The sequence below is a fragment of the Anolis carolinensis genome, unplaced genomic scaffold (assembly GCF_035594765.1).
Source record: "Anolis carolinensis isolate JA03-04 unplaced genomic scaffold, rAnoCar3.1.pri scaffold_14, whole genome shotgun sequence".
NCBI classification, from domain to species: domain Eukaryota; kingdom Metazoa; phylum Chordata; class Lepidosauria; order Squamata; family Dactyloidae; genus Anolis; species Anolis carolinensis.
The window spans coordinates 12,217,462-12,233,842 of record NW_026943825.1 but is presented as its reverse complement, the minus strand read 5'-3'; the positions used below and the strand labels follow the sequence as shown (position 1 = coordinate 12,233,842).

The following is a 16,381-nucleotide window of genomic DNA, read 5'->3' as shown; positions in this document are numbered from 1 at the left end:
TCCAACATATTCGCATATCCAACATTCTGCCGGCCCGTTTACGTTGGATAAGCGAGACTCTACTGTACAAGCAGTCTTCAAGTTATGAACAAGATAGGGTCTGTCGGTTTGTCCTCAAGTTGAATTTGTATGGAAGCCAGAGCATGTACATTTTTAGCTATAACACCCACCCACCCACACATATATATACATACATATATATAGCTTTGGATATAATAAGGAAGCGTTAACGCCCCTGTGGTGTCTGTTTTGCTGTCTGTGCCCCTGTTCAGAAGATTCCACCTCACTTTCTGTCCTTGTGATCATTGAATTTTGAAAAAAAGTGGCTTGATATGGAAACAAGTTGTTGTTCATTTGTTCAGTCACTTCCGACTCTTCGTGACCAGCTCCTTCACGGTCAAGCCAGTCACTTCAAGGATACCATCCATCCATCTTGCCCTTGGTCGGCTCCTCTTCCTTTTTCCTTCCGTTTTCCCAAGCATCATGATCTTCTCCAAGGTATCCTGTTTTCTCATTATGTGGCCAAAGTACTTCATCTTTGCCTCTAATATCCTTCCCTCCAGTGAGCAGCCGGGCATTATTTCCTGGAGGATGGACTGGTTGGATTTTCTTGCGCTCCAAGACACTCAGAATTTTCCTCCAACACCACAGTTCAAAGCGTCTCTCTTCCTTTGCTCAGCCTTGCTTATGGTCCATCTCTCGCATCCATAGGTTACTACGGGGAATACCATTGCTTTAACTATGCGGATCTTTGTTACCAGTGTGATGTCACTACTCTTCACTATTTTATCAATATTGGTCCTTGTTCTCCTCCCAAGAAGTAAACTTCTTCTGATTTCCTGGCTGCAGTCTGCGTCTGCAGTAATCTTCGTGTCTAGAAATACAATGCTTATCCCTGCCTCCACGTTTTCTCCCTCTATTTGCCCGTTATCAATCTGTTTGGTTGCCATCATCTTGGTTTTTTTTAATGTTTAACTGCAACCCAGCTTTTGCAGTTTCTTCTGTCACCTTGGTTATAAGGCTCCTCAACTCCCCCTCACTTTCAGCTATCAAAGTGGTATCATCTGCATATTTCTTCCAGCAATTTTAACTCCAGCCTTGGATTCATCAAGTCCCACACGTCGCATGTAAATTGGATGTTTGTAACTTGGGGACTGATTGTAGATTACAATGCTTGCTCTGTGTTTTAGCTAAGCATCTAGCATGGAGCTAACACAAAAGGCAAATTTGGAAGAGTTTGGTGTTGTCTGATTCAAGCTGCTGTGAAATGATAGAGAGGTGGTCTACAGGTTGCGCCCAAAATGCTAGCACATTTTTGAAGTTTTGTGCGGGAATATCAAGAATTGGACCCCATTCGTCAAACCACTTGCATTAGTTTAATTTTGTTTGGGAGCCAGTTATTCATTTATTTATTTATTTATTTACATCACTTTTACCCTGCCTTTCTCTCCGAGGAGACTCAATGTAAAAACAACAATTCATATAAAACAATCTACAATATAGTATAGTACAATATAGTAATATAAAATGCTTACATTGTGCTATGCTAATATGTTGAATACATATATTATTGGTAATATTGTAACGTAATATACTAACACATAATACTAATATTATGCTATACTAACAATATACTATATTTTATATACATATAACATTATAAAATAATATAATAATACAGTATTATAATTGTGCATCATATATTACATGTAACATTGCTAATAATATTGCAGTATAGTGGTATAGTACAATATACTAATATATAATGCTAATATAGTGCTATGCTAATATAATGTATATACATGTAATATTGACAATATTATAACAATACAGTATTATAATTGTATATTATATATTACATGTAATATTACTAATAATGTTGCAGTATCCAGGTATAATGCTAATATAATGCTATGCTAATAATATATTGTATATACATATAATATTAATATTATAATGTAAGACAATATAATAATAATACACAATTATAATAGTATACTATATATTATATGCAATATTACTAACAATATAGTAGTACAGTAGAGTCTCACTTATCCAAGCCTCTGGATTATCCAAGCCATTTTTGTAGTCAATGTTTTCAATATATCATGATATTTTGGTGCTAAATTCGTAAATACAGTAATTACTACATAGCATTAATGTGTAATGAACTACGTTTTCTGTCAAATTTGTTGTACAACATGATGTTTTGGTGCTTAATTTGTAAAATCATAACCTATTTTGATGTTTAATAGGCTTTTCCGTAATCCCTCCTTATTATCCAAGATACTCACTTATCCAAGCTTCTGACGGCCCGTTTAGCTTGGATAAGTGAGACTCTACTGTATAGTGGTATAGGACAATATAGTAATATATAATGTTTCTATTGTGCTGTGCTAATAATATAATATTCAGGGTGAGAAGGGCAGGATATAAATGTCAATAATAATAATAATAATAACAATAATAATCCGCCCTGAGTCCAGTTACAAAGGAGACCCATGGTCGTTTTTTGAAAACATGAAACCATCACACACTGAGATACTTTTAAACCCTACAAAATGGAACAGAATTTGGCAAAAGGTTTTAAACCTATCAGTTTGCGCAAATATTGCTCCTTTCTGTTGAACAAACCCAGCTTTTCTTTTTGAAATGGCTTTGGGTCAAGGGGCTGCTCCTTTCAAACTAAATAAAAATCCTTTCTTTTAGTTGGCTCTCTTTTTAGTTGCCTGTTTTACAGACAGATAAACCGAAGATGTTTGCTGGAAACCTGATGGAAACCATCCCCTCTGAAGCCCAAAGGGAGAGTGATAGGTGGAAAAGTGCAGAAATGGACCAGAATAGTACTCTTGCTAATGTTTTGAGTGGCTTGCTTTTAGCGCTGATGTGAGCTCCTTTGGCTAAAGGGCAGCCGTTTCACTGAGTGCCTTTTAGCACAAATGGCTTGTGCTTGTCTTTCTTGTTTGATTAAGAGAAGAAAAATTAGCCTCTCCGCGGTCTTAATTTAAATTTTTCTTTGGCGTCTTAGCCATCTGTTGCTGGGTGGTACGCTCAACCTTTGCCCATTGCCTGCTTCATTCCTGATTCTATTCCTTTTTAAAAAAAAACAAATCCACACACACAATTTATCTGGGGCTGGCTTATCTATTGATGTTTTGACAAATGAATCCTGGCATTTTGCAGCAGCCAGGAAACCAGGCCTGCCTTTTATTAGCAGGCATATTTGCAGCTGAGTGTGCAGAGCAGGGAGCAAATGCTTTCTAAGTCTGCAAAATGGATTCAATTTAGAAAGCTTGGCTAGGACAATTTCCTGCTTGTTGACAGTGTCTCCCCCACAATTTGGAATAAAATTGGATGGCCGTTATATCCCGTTATTGGAGCAAAATCATATTTTAATACCCTCCAAGCAAGTCAATTTGGTAGGGACAGATTCAGTAAATTCTCCACCACCCCACTTTTTCATCTGGCTCTTAAAATGTCCCAGCACTCTTTCCCCTTTTCCTCTTTCTCTTTATTTTGGATTTCTGGAAGCAGAGTCTCACCCTCTTCCCAGTCAGATTGAGTAGAAGGAAAGCCTCCTTTGTCTGTGTGCTAAGCCACAGTTTTCATTTGTGAAATACAGTAGAGTCTCACTTATCCAACACTCGTTTATCCAACGTTCTGGATTATCCAACGCATTTTTGTAGTCACTGTTTTATATATATATATATATATTGCTACATTTATATGCCGCCCTTCTCACCCCGAAGGGGACTCAGAGTGGCTTACAAATTAAATTTACATACAATATTATATTAGCATAGTACAATACTGGTAATAAATTACTATATTGTACAGTATCAATATATTGTAATATTATTAGTAATATTACATGTAAAATATAATATATAATTAATATTATTATATTGTATTATTAGTATTATATCGTATTACAATATAATATTATGAATATTATATGTATATAGTATATACAATATGTTATAATTATTATATATTATTGTAAATTATATTGTGTGTATATATATATATATATGTATGTATGTATAAAAACACACACACACACACATATATGTGTGTGTGTATATATACATATATATATACATATATATAAAACTAGCATAGCATGTTATTGCGGGGAGGGGCCTCCAGCTGCTGCAAAGAGACACTTCACAGCAGTTTGAATCAGACAACACCAAACTCTTCCAAATTTGCCTTTTGTGTTAGCTCCATGCTAGATGCTTAGCTAAAACACAGAGCAAGCATTGTAATATACAAAATATCATGATATTTTGGTGCTAAATTCATAAATACAGTAATTACTACATAGCATTATTTTGTATTGAACTACTTTTTCTGTCAAATTTGTCTAACATGATGTTTTGGTGCTTAATTTGTAAAATCACAAACTAATTTGATGTTTAATAGGCTTTTCCTTAATGCCTCCTTATTATCCAACATATTCGCTTATCCAATGTTCTGCCGGCCCGTTTATGTTGGATAAGTGAGACTCTACTGTATCTCCAAAGGCACCAGATCCCACCTGTTCTGCCTTCCAAGATGCAGCACTGAAAGGTTGCAACTTATATTACAGGTCACCAAGAGCATCCTCTTTTGCCCCAGAAACCATACATGCCACCTTCTTCCAAAATGGACGATTCCTCTAAAAAACGAGTTGGTGGCTGCCTCACATGCTTCCTTGGGTGTAAGTACAGCAGATGTGGCCCTGGAGGTCCTCCAGAGACTGCTTAGGTAAAGTTTTCCTCTGACATTAAGTCTAGTCGTGTCAGACTCTGGGGGTTGGTGCTCATCTCCATTTCAAAGCCGAAGAGCCGGCGTTGTCCGTAGACACCTCCAAGGTCATGTGGCCACTGGCATGACTGCATGGAGCGCCGTTACCTTCCCGCCGGAGCAGTACCTGTTGATCTACTCACATTTGCATGTTTTTGAACTTCTAGGTTGGCAGAAGCTGGGGCTAACAGTGGGAGCTCACCCCACTCCCCAGATTCAAACCTGCAACCTTTTGGTCCACAAGTTCAGCAGCTCAGTGGTTTAACATGCTGCACCATCAGGGGCACCAACAAAATGTATTTTACAGCAGGGATGCGGGTCAGTTTACAGTGCCATATGAGTTCCAGGCTGAAATTTTCACCTCTTGTCTTTCTTTTCTTCTCTTTTACTTGATAGGAATGTGTCCCGAACAACCAGCAAGTCCATGTGGTGCTGGGCAATGAGGCTTGTGATCTGGACTCCATGGTGTCCGCCTTAGCCCTGGCCTTCTTCTTGGCAAAGGTGAGCTTTCTTTTTGGGCTGCCAAAAGCATCATCCTAAGCATCATTTTGATGGTGAGAGGTGGTGTAACTCCAGCCAAACGTGTGTGTGTGTGTGTGTATAGCTTTGGATAGCATAGGGAAGGGTGAACACCACTGTGGTGTTTGTTTTGCTGTCTGTGCCCATGTTTGGAAGATTTTACCTCACTTTCTGTCCCTGTGATAATTAGGTAAAGGTAAAGGTTTCCCCTGACGTTAAGTCCAGTCATGTCTGACTCTGAGGGTTGGTGCTCATCTCCGTTTCTAAGCCAAAGAGCCAGCGTTGTCCATAGACACCTCCAAGGTCATGTGGCCACTGGCATGACTGCATGGAGCGCCGTTACCTTCCCGCCGGAGCGGTACCTATTGATCTACTCATATTGGCATGTTTTTGAACTGCTATGTTGGCAGAAGCTGGAGCTAACAGTGGGTGCTCATTCTGCTCCCGGGATTTGAACCTGGGACGTTTTGGTCTGCAAGTTCAGCAGCTCAACGCTTTAACACACTTCGCCACCGGGCATCAGATTCCATTCTTTATTCACATTTTTTAGAGAAATCGCACTCCTATACAAGCTTTAGATTCTGTGCTCTAGAAAGGATCACCATAAAACCCCATGGGGACATAAAAAGGATTTTACTACAGAGGGAAGCCTTTTGGATATTTAAATTACATACAGTCCATCCACATGGCTTAAATGATAAATTAGATCTCTCTTGTTTTTTGTAATTACCCTTAATGAGTGCTTCAAGTAGCTAGCAATCCTTAAAAAGGGAGCTAATTGCTCACAAATGGAAGGCAGTAGGATCATTATCCACAATTGAAGTGCTACAGCAGAGCCACAAACTCCTTAGTGGAAGTAAGTGTTTTTCTTTGTTTAAATGAGTGTTAAACCAATGAGAGTTTAATGTTACTGGGTGCTGGCAACAGCAAATCTATTATGTTGTCTTTTTTAAATATAGTTTACAAAAGCTGCAGAAAAGTCTACAACAAACGCTTGAAAGAACCTTCAGAAACTACCTGAAGAAGGGATTTTGATCCAGAAACAAGGGTTACAAAATACCCGGGAATCCTTGTTGTTTACATTCCTTTTGCGCATCTCCAAAACATTAACTTGCATGGGACTATGATAAATTTATCTAAAGTGTGAACCACAATATACAGTTGTTTATTCCTTTGACCGTGCATATCTAAGACGTTTATCTACGTGGGACAATACTGGAATTTAAAGTGTTGTACTCAGTTATTGAACATACTTATCTGTTACTGAAAAAACATACAGACATGAATATAATGTTTGAGGTAATGCTGTAAACAGTTTGTATTTGTGTCAAGAGTCAGACGCCAGTTAACAAACAAAACAGAGTTTATTCCGAAGATAAGCCAAAAATAACATAAACACAGAAAGTATCCTTGAAACACTTCACTTATCAGTGTTTCAAGAGTAGTTTGGACAAAAATAACTCAAAAACAAGCCACGCTATTTTCCCATGCTGGCATTCAATAAAAACTAAAAGACGCTTCAATTCAGCTTTGGAGAACAAGTAGAGTTAACTGCTAGAAAATATGCAAAATAAACGAAGGCTTGAAACCTTCCAGAAGCTGCAGAGTAAAACTGAAAGTGCAAAAGCCTCTCTTGGCTTCAAACCATTTCTGAAAACAGACAGCCGACTCTGCGGACTTAAAGAGACAGTTCCCAAAAGAAAAACAGCAAACTGGCTTGAAAACAAACAAACTAGAAGAGCAGTAAAACTGCTTCCACGGTGCAGATAAAGCCGGGAGCTTCAAAGGGATGATGAATAGCCGTCGTCAGGAGAATCCAAGGTCAGGTCAGGAGGCAGCAGCAAATTCCGAAAGGCAAACCAGTAGTCAGAAGCCGGGAGTAGTCGTCAGTCAGAGGGCTTAGACAGAAGCCAGGTCAAATTCAATCCAAAATCCGAAGAGGGTGCAGTCATCCAAACCAGGTCCACGATAAGACACAGTGTCAGACCCCTGGCAGCTGGGCACCAAGAACCATACACGGAGGCCAATCTCTATCTAATATCTTTATTAAGGAAATATATAAAAGCAGTAAAAACAAGTGGAGAATATAGTCCAGAAGCAGACCTTTCAAATGAGGTCAAATATAGTCCAAAAATGTATTGTCCAATAAATGATATTAGAGTTCAAAGTTCTTAATCCAATACCGAAACACACACTATTGCCAAGCAATAGTGTGGGGAAATGTCAGAGTCTTAGAAGTCCAATGAAGCTTGGCAACAAGGCTGGAAATAGACTTGGTTCTTTGACAAGGTCCGTGACTAGAAACAAGGCAAACAGTGAATCTTGGAACAAGGTCCGTGGATAACAGCAAAGCAAGGCAGTACTTGAATTCTTGATCCGGGAAGCAAGGAACTGGGGTTACGAAGTCCACACACGAACTCACTCCTGAAGCAGCTCAGTTGACTCCGCAAAGAATCTCCCTCGTCAAACACCTATATTGGGTCTTGTTTTCCCGCCAACAATCTCTTTCCCTAGAGAACGAGAAGCGAAACCCAACTCTGTCCAGATGCAAGACTCCTTAGAATTTCCCAAGGGAAGCAGACCTAATCAGCCTGTTGTTTGGCAGCGATCCGTAAACTCCTGCGATTTGCTTCTCTGGCTCCTCTGTCTCTAGAGTAAGATTCCCTCCTGGGAAACGGAGGCGAGGAATGCCCAAGGTCTGTTTTACTGAATTCTTGAGGACAAACATCAACATCCGGCAGGTGAAAGGACTCCAGCTCTTGTTGAACCGGCGAAAACCCCATGTTTTCATCTTCATCTGCCACGATAGCACTAGGAACAGGACTACAAGGCCCATGAGGCATCACACACAGCGAGAGCCAAGCCAGATGGTATCAGCAGCTAGAAATAGTAATCAGAATGCAGTCCAGGGAAACCCACACAGTTCCATCCCTCTGCTGCAGAGCAGTCCCAGATAACTTACATCCGAATCACAGTCCAAGTCCAGTCTTCACGGAAACACAGAGATCCCAACGGCGCCTCAGCAACACCTTGCCACACGCAAAGTGCAGTGGCCAAACATTCCCATTTTATTCCCCTTCCTCCTGGGTGACCAAACACTCACACCCAAATACCAGGTGTCCCAAATCTACTCAGAGTCTGAACTCCACACAGCTAGAGCTCGTGGATCTGGAGTACCTAACAATTTGTCGGAGTCCCAATCATCCTGTCCACACTTAGCTCCATGAACACTTAAAGAACCATCCTCCCTTCTCCAAGCATCCCAAGTGGGATCAGCTCCTGCAGAAACCCCAGGTTCAGTAGTATCCATAGGCCCCAAATCCCCAGACATCTCTGGTGGCTGTGCCCATTCAGTGCCCACTTCCCCAGCCACCACCTGTTCCTCAGCATCCATTTCCCCAAACTCCCCATCTGAATCTTCCTCAGAAGATCCCCCATATAGCTCTCTAAGTCGCTTCCAGTGCAACTCCTCCAGTGAACCCTCATCACGAGGGTTTTTTCTTCCTCTACGAATCCCATCACCATCAACCATAATCCCCGAAGGCGCAGTCACAACAATTTGTGTATTACTCATGCGCCTGTAAGGATTATAATTTGTCTGTTACCATTGTTTTATTCTGTATACTAGTTAGTAATAGGACAACTGTATCTTTACATCTTCACAGACATCCCCAGAGTCTAAGGCGGCTTTCATCCCAGTCCTCAACATCCCCCGCTCGGACTTCCCGCTGCGCACGGAGAGCACTTTCCTCCTCCGGGAGCAGGGCATCCCAGAGAATTCTCTTGTTTTCCGTGACGAGATCGACTTGGTGGCCCTCCACAAAGCAGGACTCCTTTCCCTGACATTGGTGGACCATCATGTCCTGCCCAGGTAGGTTGCCTATGGAAAGGACACAAACTTGTTAATTGGTTTCAACCCTGGGTAGGCAGAGAGTGGCTTTGTAAGTCACGTGTGGCCCACCAAAATCTCTTGATGGCCCTCTAGGATCCATCTTTTGCAATAATTAGTTTGCTCAATGTATTCCCCACCTTTCACCTGGAAATGTATGTCCTCATTGCTAAAGCAATACAAAGAAAGGATTCCCTGAAATGCACAGGCAAGAGGCCACTATAACTAGAAATGTAATCCAATAATACAAACTATAAAACAGTAATTAAACCAAAATATAATCCATGTGTTACCAACACACAGACATTCATAGAAAGTAAAACTCTATATTCAGAGTTTGTGGGTCCAATGCCCACCAGAGTTCATGTTCCACATGGAGGACTGTATAAGTCACTAATTGTGAGTCCAAATTTAAATGTCCAAGTAAGTGAATCCTTTTATGAAATCCAATGTTTTAAACAAGTCCAAGGTTAGTCACCATCCACGACCGGTTTCGACTGTGTAGTCTTCCTCAGGTGGTGGTTATGCAGGCATGGAGAACCTAGAGTAGTCAATTTCGTTCTTCAAGTATATAATTTCAATATGTCATTATCAATGTGTGCTTGCCTAAGGAATCAAACCAGTAGCAGAGCACCTCTGTAGGAGAGTTGATGTAGGAGAGCTTATGTGAGTATACATGCTCCTGTCTTCAATGCTTTTACTATACTTTGTACTTTGTAATTTTTATCCTGTACAAGTGTTTCTAGCCACTCGTATGTATTCCCTGTAGGTCCACTCCGTAATTGATAATGACACATTGAAATTATAGAACAAAATTGACTACTCTAGGTTCTCCATATATATATATCTTGGCTTATCTAAACTTGACCAATTACTGAGGGCCTTCTTCACCTCTACACCTCTTTGGCACAAAGTGGTGTCTGTGATCTCACTTGTTTACTTGAACTAGCTTCTGTCCTCTGAACTTTCTAGAGAAAGGTACCAGCTCAAAGAGAAAGGGAGGGGCACAGGTTCTTTGTTACACACACTACCCTGGCTCATACAAAGAGCTTACATCTAATCTAAATCTATCCAATCTAAATCTAATCTAAATCTATCTAAATCTAATGTAATCTAAATCTATCTAATATAAATCTATCTAATCTAATTAAATCTTAATCTTAATCTAATCTAATCTAAATCCATAATAAAAGCGAAAACCCGTATGTGACACGGATGTCTGCTCACACAGACAGCCTCCGGCCTCCATAAACAGGCTCCGGTTCCCAGGGTTAAGAATCTAGCAAGTCACTCTTTTCCACTGACATTGCGGTTACAGCGAGCGCCACGAACATGTATCCCAGTCCCTGCCAATGTCCTTCCCAAACACTACGGCCCACCACCCAAGGAATGCTTTCGTTTGGGGACCATTTCATCCTAGATTTTGCTTTTTCTTCCACCACAGGCAGGCATCCCAGGGTTCTTCATTGCTGTGGAATTTGCATGGCCCCGCCCACTGCCCTTTCCTTTCCAATCTCTCTGCATAACAAACAGAGCAGAACTGAGCTGCAACTAAATTTACTGGAGGACTTTGGGGATTAACTGCACATGGTGGAAGTTGTAGTTCACCCTGCATCAAGTCAGATCCCTGTCACTCCTACTGGGGAATGTAGAGGAGTTGTAGTTCACCTACACCCAGAACGCTATGAACCCAAACAATGATGGGTCTGGACCAAACTTGCCATGCAGACCCAATATGCCCAGATTTGACTACTGGTGGGTTTGGAGGGGAACTGGACTGGATGTTCAGGAGTAGTAGGTACTAGGATTTATAGTTCACCTGCAATGAATGAGCATCACACTTGGCACACAGAGCCTCCATAACCAATACAACATATTGGACAAGTTTGGGGAAAAGGGAGTTATAGTTCACCTGCAGCCAGATAAACACTGACCCCCACCGACAATGCACTAGGACCACACTTCACCCAGAGAAGCTTCATGACCTACTGAACAAACTGCAGGTATTTGTGGGAAGAGGCCTTGATTTTGGGAGTTGTAGTTCACCTCCATCCAAAGACCACTGAACCCAGCCAATGACGAATCTAGACTTGGCACACAGACTGAACTTGGCACACAGACTGAATATTGCCTGCTGTGAATACTGATAGATATTTCAGGACAATTGTCCCGGGAATCTGGAAATTGCAGTAGTTCACCCCCATCCACAGAGTACTGCACCACACGATTCTGGGAATTGTAGTTCACCCACTCCAAACAGAATACATAACATTAAAAGACAATACCATTCTCAAATGACCTAGGCATCGCCAGGACCCCAAGCTACCCTGTTTTCCCAAAAATAAGACAGTGTCTTATACTAATTTTTGCTCCTAAAGAGGCGCTAGGTCTTATTTTCAGGGGATGTCTTATTTTCCCACAAAGAAGAATTCACATTTATGGTTGAATTTTAAAAAAATGAAAATTTATTATCTACTGTACAGTAGTTGTCATCACAAACCAGCATAACCAAACTGTGAATCCTTTCAAGAATTTCTATATTATATTTTATTGCTATACTGTTTTTAAATTTCTGTTTTAAATTTCTGTTCATATGTAAATTTATGTTGTTGTTTTGCTTATCCCTGTGTAAGCTGCCTTGAGTCCCTTCTGGGACATGGAGGTGGGATACAAGAATAAACTTATTATAGTATTATTATTACAGTAGAGTCTCACTTATCCAACATAAATGGCCGGCAGAATGTTGGATAAGTGAATATGTTGGATAATAAGGAGGGATTAAGGAAAAGCCTACTAAATATCAAATTAGGTTATGATTTTAAAAATTAAGCACCAAAACATCATGTTATACAACAAATTTGACAGAAAAAGTAGTTCAATACGCAGGAATGTTATGTTATAATTACTGTATTTACGAATTTAGCACCAAAATATCACGATGTTTTGAAAACATTGACTACAAAAATGTGTTGGATAATCCAGAACGTTGGATAAGTGAGACTCTACTGTATTTCTTCTTACCTTTATTTCCATGTACAACAATCTATGGTATGTACATTTACCGATCCTGCATGCTTCCAAATAAAAATTTTGCTAGGTCTTACTTTCGGGCGAGACCTTATATTTAGCAATTCAGCAAAACCTCTACTAGGTCTTATTTTCTAGGGATGTCTTATTTTCAGGGAAACAGGGTAGTCGTCTATAAAAAGCTAATATGATATATGCAGAGGTAAAGCTATATATGCAAAAGTCTACTATTTTCTGGCTTATGGCCCCTTCAAACTGACATGTTGAAATGATGGTGTTTAAATCAATACTTCTGCAAATTTGCTTGATTTTGTCTTGTGAGCATTTCTTTGTTTCTGCAGCAGAGATGCTGTTCTGGAGGAAGCAGTTGTCGAGGTATTGGACCATCGTCCCCTGGAACGGGAGCGTGGCCCTCCTTGCAAAGTGACAGCTGAGCTGGTGGGCTCCTGTGCCACGCTTGTGACGGAGAGGATCCTTCAAGGCCCAGCTCAGGTTTTGGACAGGAAAACGGCTGCCCTTCTGCACGGTAAGAGGACCAGCTTATGATGACTCTGGAGAAAGGGAGGGCTCTCAGTTGATTGTATGTGTCTTTGCTTATCAGCTGGATGTTCTGGTTCTTTGTTGGCACAACAGGCACAATAGTCCTCGACTGTGTCAACATGGCCCCCGAAGCAGGAAAAGTCACTCCCAAGGATGACCATTACGCTTCCCTTTTGGAATCGCAGTTCCCCGATCTCCCTTCGAGGAATGCCATATTTGAGGCTCTGCAAAAGGCAAAGTTTGACGTCTCAGGTAACGGTGCCCTCGGTATCGTGCATTTGGAAATGTGAATGTTGCCATGCAAAACAGAGAGAATCGGCATGCGTACACCAGGCTATTTTGTCAACATCAGCTGTGTCTGGTGCCCAGTTAGTTCTTTGGAACTGGATTGAAGGAGGTCACAAGAAGGGCAATATAAGAGTGTCTTTCCTTCCCAACTTGGATGGGAGTGAGTAGGAAAAGAATCAGCAAAATCAAATCACCATGGTTTGTGCTCTTAACTGTGGTTAGAATTCACAGCACCTTATGAAAGCATGGTTTATTTTTTAAGTCAGAGCCAAGCCCTCTCTGTGAAAACTGCCTCTCACTTTATGTGCAGAGTGACAGGATATAAGAATAAAGTTTTTGTTGTTATTATTATTATTATTATTATTATTATTATTATTATTATTATAGGCCTTACTACAGACCAGATGCTGTGGAAGGACCTGAAGGCTCTCTCTGGGAAGAGAGCTTCTATAGCCATCAGCGCCATTTATGTGAATCTGCCGGTGGGTATGAGGCCTAGACAAGCTCCCGCTCTCCTTGACACTTAATCCCCATTACATTATTATTATTATTATTATTATTAATAATAATAAGAAAAAAATGTTATTTTTTAAAGCGACTTGCAGTTTCTCAAGTCGCTCCTGACACGAAATATTATTATTATTATTATTATTATTATTATTATTATTATTATTATTATTATTATTATGACACAGCAAACAAGATAGATATGCTGGATTTCGTATCACAAAATCACAAGTCGAACACTTCCCAAGTGTCTAGGACTGTGTGATGTATTTTCGGATGATGCGTGCAGATCCCAGTAGGGTGGCCTTTTGCAGTTGGCAGATCGTAATTTTGTCAATGTCTATTGTTTCCAAATGCCGGCTGAGATCTTTTGGCACGGCACCAAGTGTGCCCATCACCACCGGGACCACCTACACTGGTTTCTGCCAGAGTCTTTGAAGTTCAATCTTGAGGTCCAGATAGCGGCTGAGTTTTTCCTGTTGTTTTTCGTCAATGCGACTGTCACCTGGGATGGCAACATCAATGATCCAAACGTTTTTCTTTTCCACAACTGTGATGTCTGGTGTGTTGTGTTCCAGAACTTTGTCAGTCTGGATTCGGAAGTCCCACAGTATCTTTGCATGTTCATTTTCCAATACTTTTGCAGGTTTGTGATATCCACTAGTTCTTTTCTGCTGGGAGGTGGTACTTGAGGCATAAGTTCCAATGGATCATTTGGGCCACATAGTTGTGCCTCTGTTTGTAGTCTGTCTGTGCGATTTTCTTACAGCAGCTGAGGATATGATCCATGGTTTCGTCAGCTTCCTTGCACAGTCTGCATTTTGGGTCATTACCTGATTTTTCGATCTTGGCCTAAATTGCCTTTGTCCTGATGGCTTGCTCCTGGGCTGCAAGGATCAGGCCTTCTGTCTCCTTCTTCAGGGGCCCATTTGTGAGCCAGAGCCAGGTCTTCTCCTTATCAGCTTTTCCTTCAATTTTGTCAAGGAACTTTCCATGCAATGTTTTGTTGTGCCAGCTGCCATATCTAGTTTGTAGTGCAGTTTTCTTGTACTGGTGTTTTGTCTGCTGTGCTTTGAGGAGTTTCTGATTTTTGACTTCAATCAAAGTAGGTTATTATTATTATTATTATTATTATTATTATTATTATGCTGTTATTATTATTAGGAACTCAAGGTGGCTAACAAATGTAGCACACCTAATAAAATTTAAAATAAAATCAGTTGTGGGTTGATACAATAGTTAAAATACAACAAATACAATTAAAATTACATTTAAAACTCACCATCCTCCCAAAACCCCACCCAACGGCCTGTCCCTCACCTTCCCCAAACTACATTCAGCTGGGTAGTGATCTCTCCCAGATATGGGATTTATACGGTACATGTGTTTTGTATGAATGTGTGTGGGTTGCTCCTGATCATTTCTCATGCCCCGGTGTCTCCATGCAGGTCTTCCTGGACCGTCATGGTTTAGAAGAAGAACTGCACAGCTTCTGCCAACAGGAAGGCTATGACCTGCTGGTTGCCATGACCATCTCCTTCAACGAGTCCAATGAGCCATTCAGGCAGATCGCTGTGTATAGCACTCGCACGGATCTCCGAGAAGCAGTGAGTTCTTTCCTGATATAGCATGAGAAAAGAGTCATTTGTTCAGGTGTGATTTGATCTTTGATCTGGCTTACAGGCTTCATAATTCCCCCTCTTGTATTGGGACTATAGCATCCACCATCCCCAAACATTACAGGGCCGTCCTGATGAGGACAATCAAACCAGAGACCTATAAATTGGGAGATGTGTGAAGTTGGCCTCCAAGCTGTGGGCTTAGTAATCCCAGTGGTGATCCTGGCTGGCAGGTTTAGAGTGCGGAAGTAAAAAAGCCAATTGAACCCATAAGTTTGGTGGCTGCCATCTGGAATTCTAACCCTGATGTCCACAAGCTACTACACCAGGGGTCCTCAAACTTTTAAAGCAGAGGGCCGGTCCACAATCCTTCAGACTGTTGAGGGGCCGAATTATCATTTGAAAAAAAAAAAAAGAACAAATTCCTATGCACACTGCACATATCTTATTTGTAGTGCAAAACAACAACAATAACAATGAAAGACCAATACAGTATTTAAAAATGAAAATAATTTTAACCAACATAAACCTATCAGGATTTCAATAGGAAGTGTGGGCCTGCTTCTGGCCAATGAGATAGTCAGGTTAATTGGGATTGTTGTTGTTGTGTGTCTTCAAGTCATTTCAGACTTTGGGTGAGCCTAAGTCCAAAATTATTTATTTATTAATTTACTACATTTATTTACTACATTTATATCCCACCCTTCTCACCCCCAAGGGAACTCAGAGCAGCTGTATGTACATACAATATATTATATTATTAGCATAGCACAATATTAGCATTATATATTACTACTAGCTTTGTCCGGCCACGCGTTGCTGTGGCTTATGGGAATCCTTTGTTGGGTAGGTGGAATAGCAGTGAATAGCCTTGCAGTCTCAAAGCCTGACCGTTTTCTGGAGTAGCTGGAGCTGTTTGTTGTATGAACGTAGAGGCATGGATGAGGGGTTGTGCTGCCAAGTTTAGTGTTTCTGGGATGTGTAGTTTTGTTGTTTTGTCCTAGGCTGAAATTTCATTACCCTTTTATATATATAGATATTGAACTATACCACTATACTGTAATATTATAAGTAATATAGATCATATAATTAATATTATTATATGGTATTATTATTAATATTATATTGTATAAAATGATAATATTATTATCAATATCATATGTATATAGTAAAAGGTAAAGGTTTTCCCCTGACGTTAAGTCCA

The 16,381-nt window shown here is 40.4% G+C and overlaps 1 protein-coding gene across 1 annotated transcript in view; it reads left to right on the top strand.

Moving 5' to 3' along the window:
* The window catches only part of prune1 (prune exopolyphosphatase 1), a 47,602-nt gene that overhangs the window by 12,670 nt on the left and 18,551 nt on the right, over window positions 1-16,381 (top strand). The window contains 7 exon segments of the mRNA XM_062965336.1: window positions 4,592-4,702; window positions 5,185-5,289; window positions 8,973-9,178; window positions 12,565-12,749; window positions 12,857-13,015; window positions 13,439-13,533; window positions 15,007-15,165. Of these exon segments, the coding sequence (XP_062821406.1) occupies window positions 4,592-4,702; window positions 5,185-5,289; window positions 8,973-9,178; window positions 12,565-12,749; window positions 12,857-13,015; window positions 13,439-13,533; window positions 15,007-15,165 (1,020 nt within the window).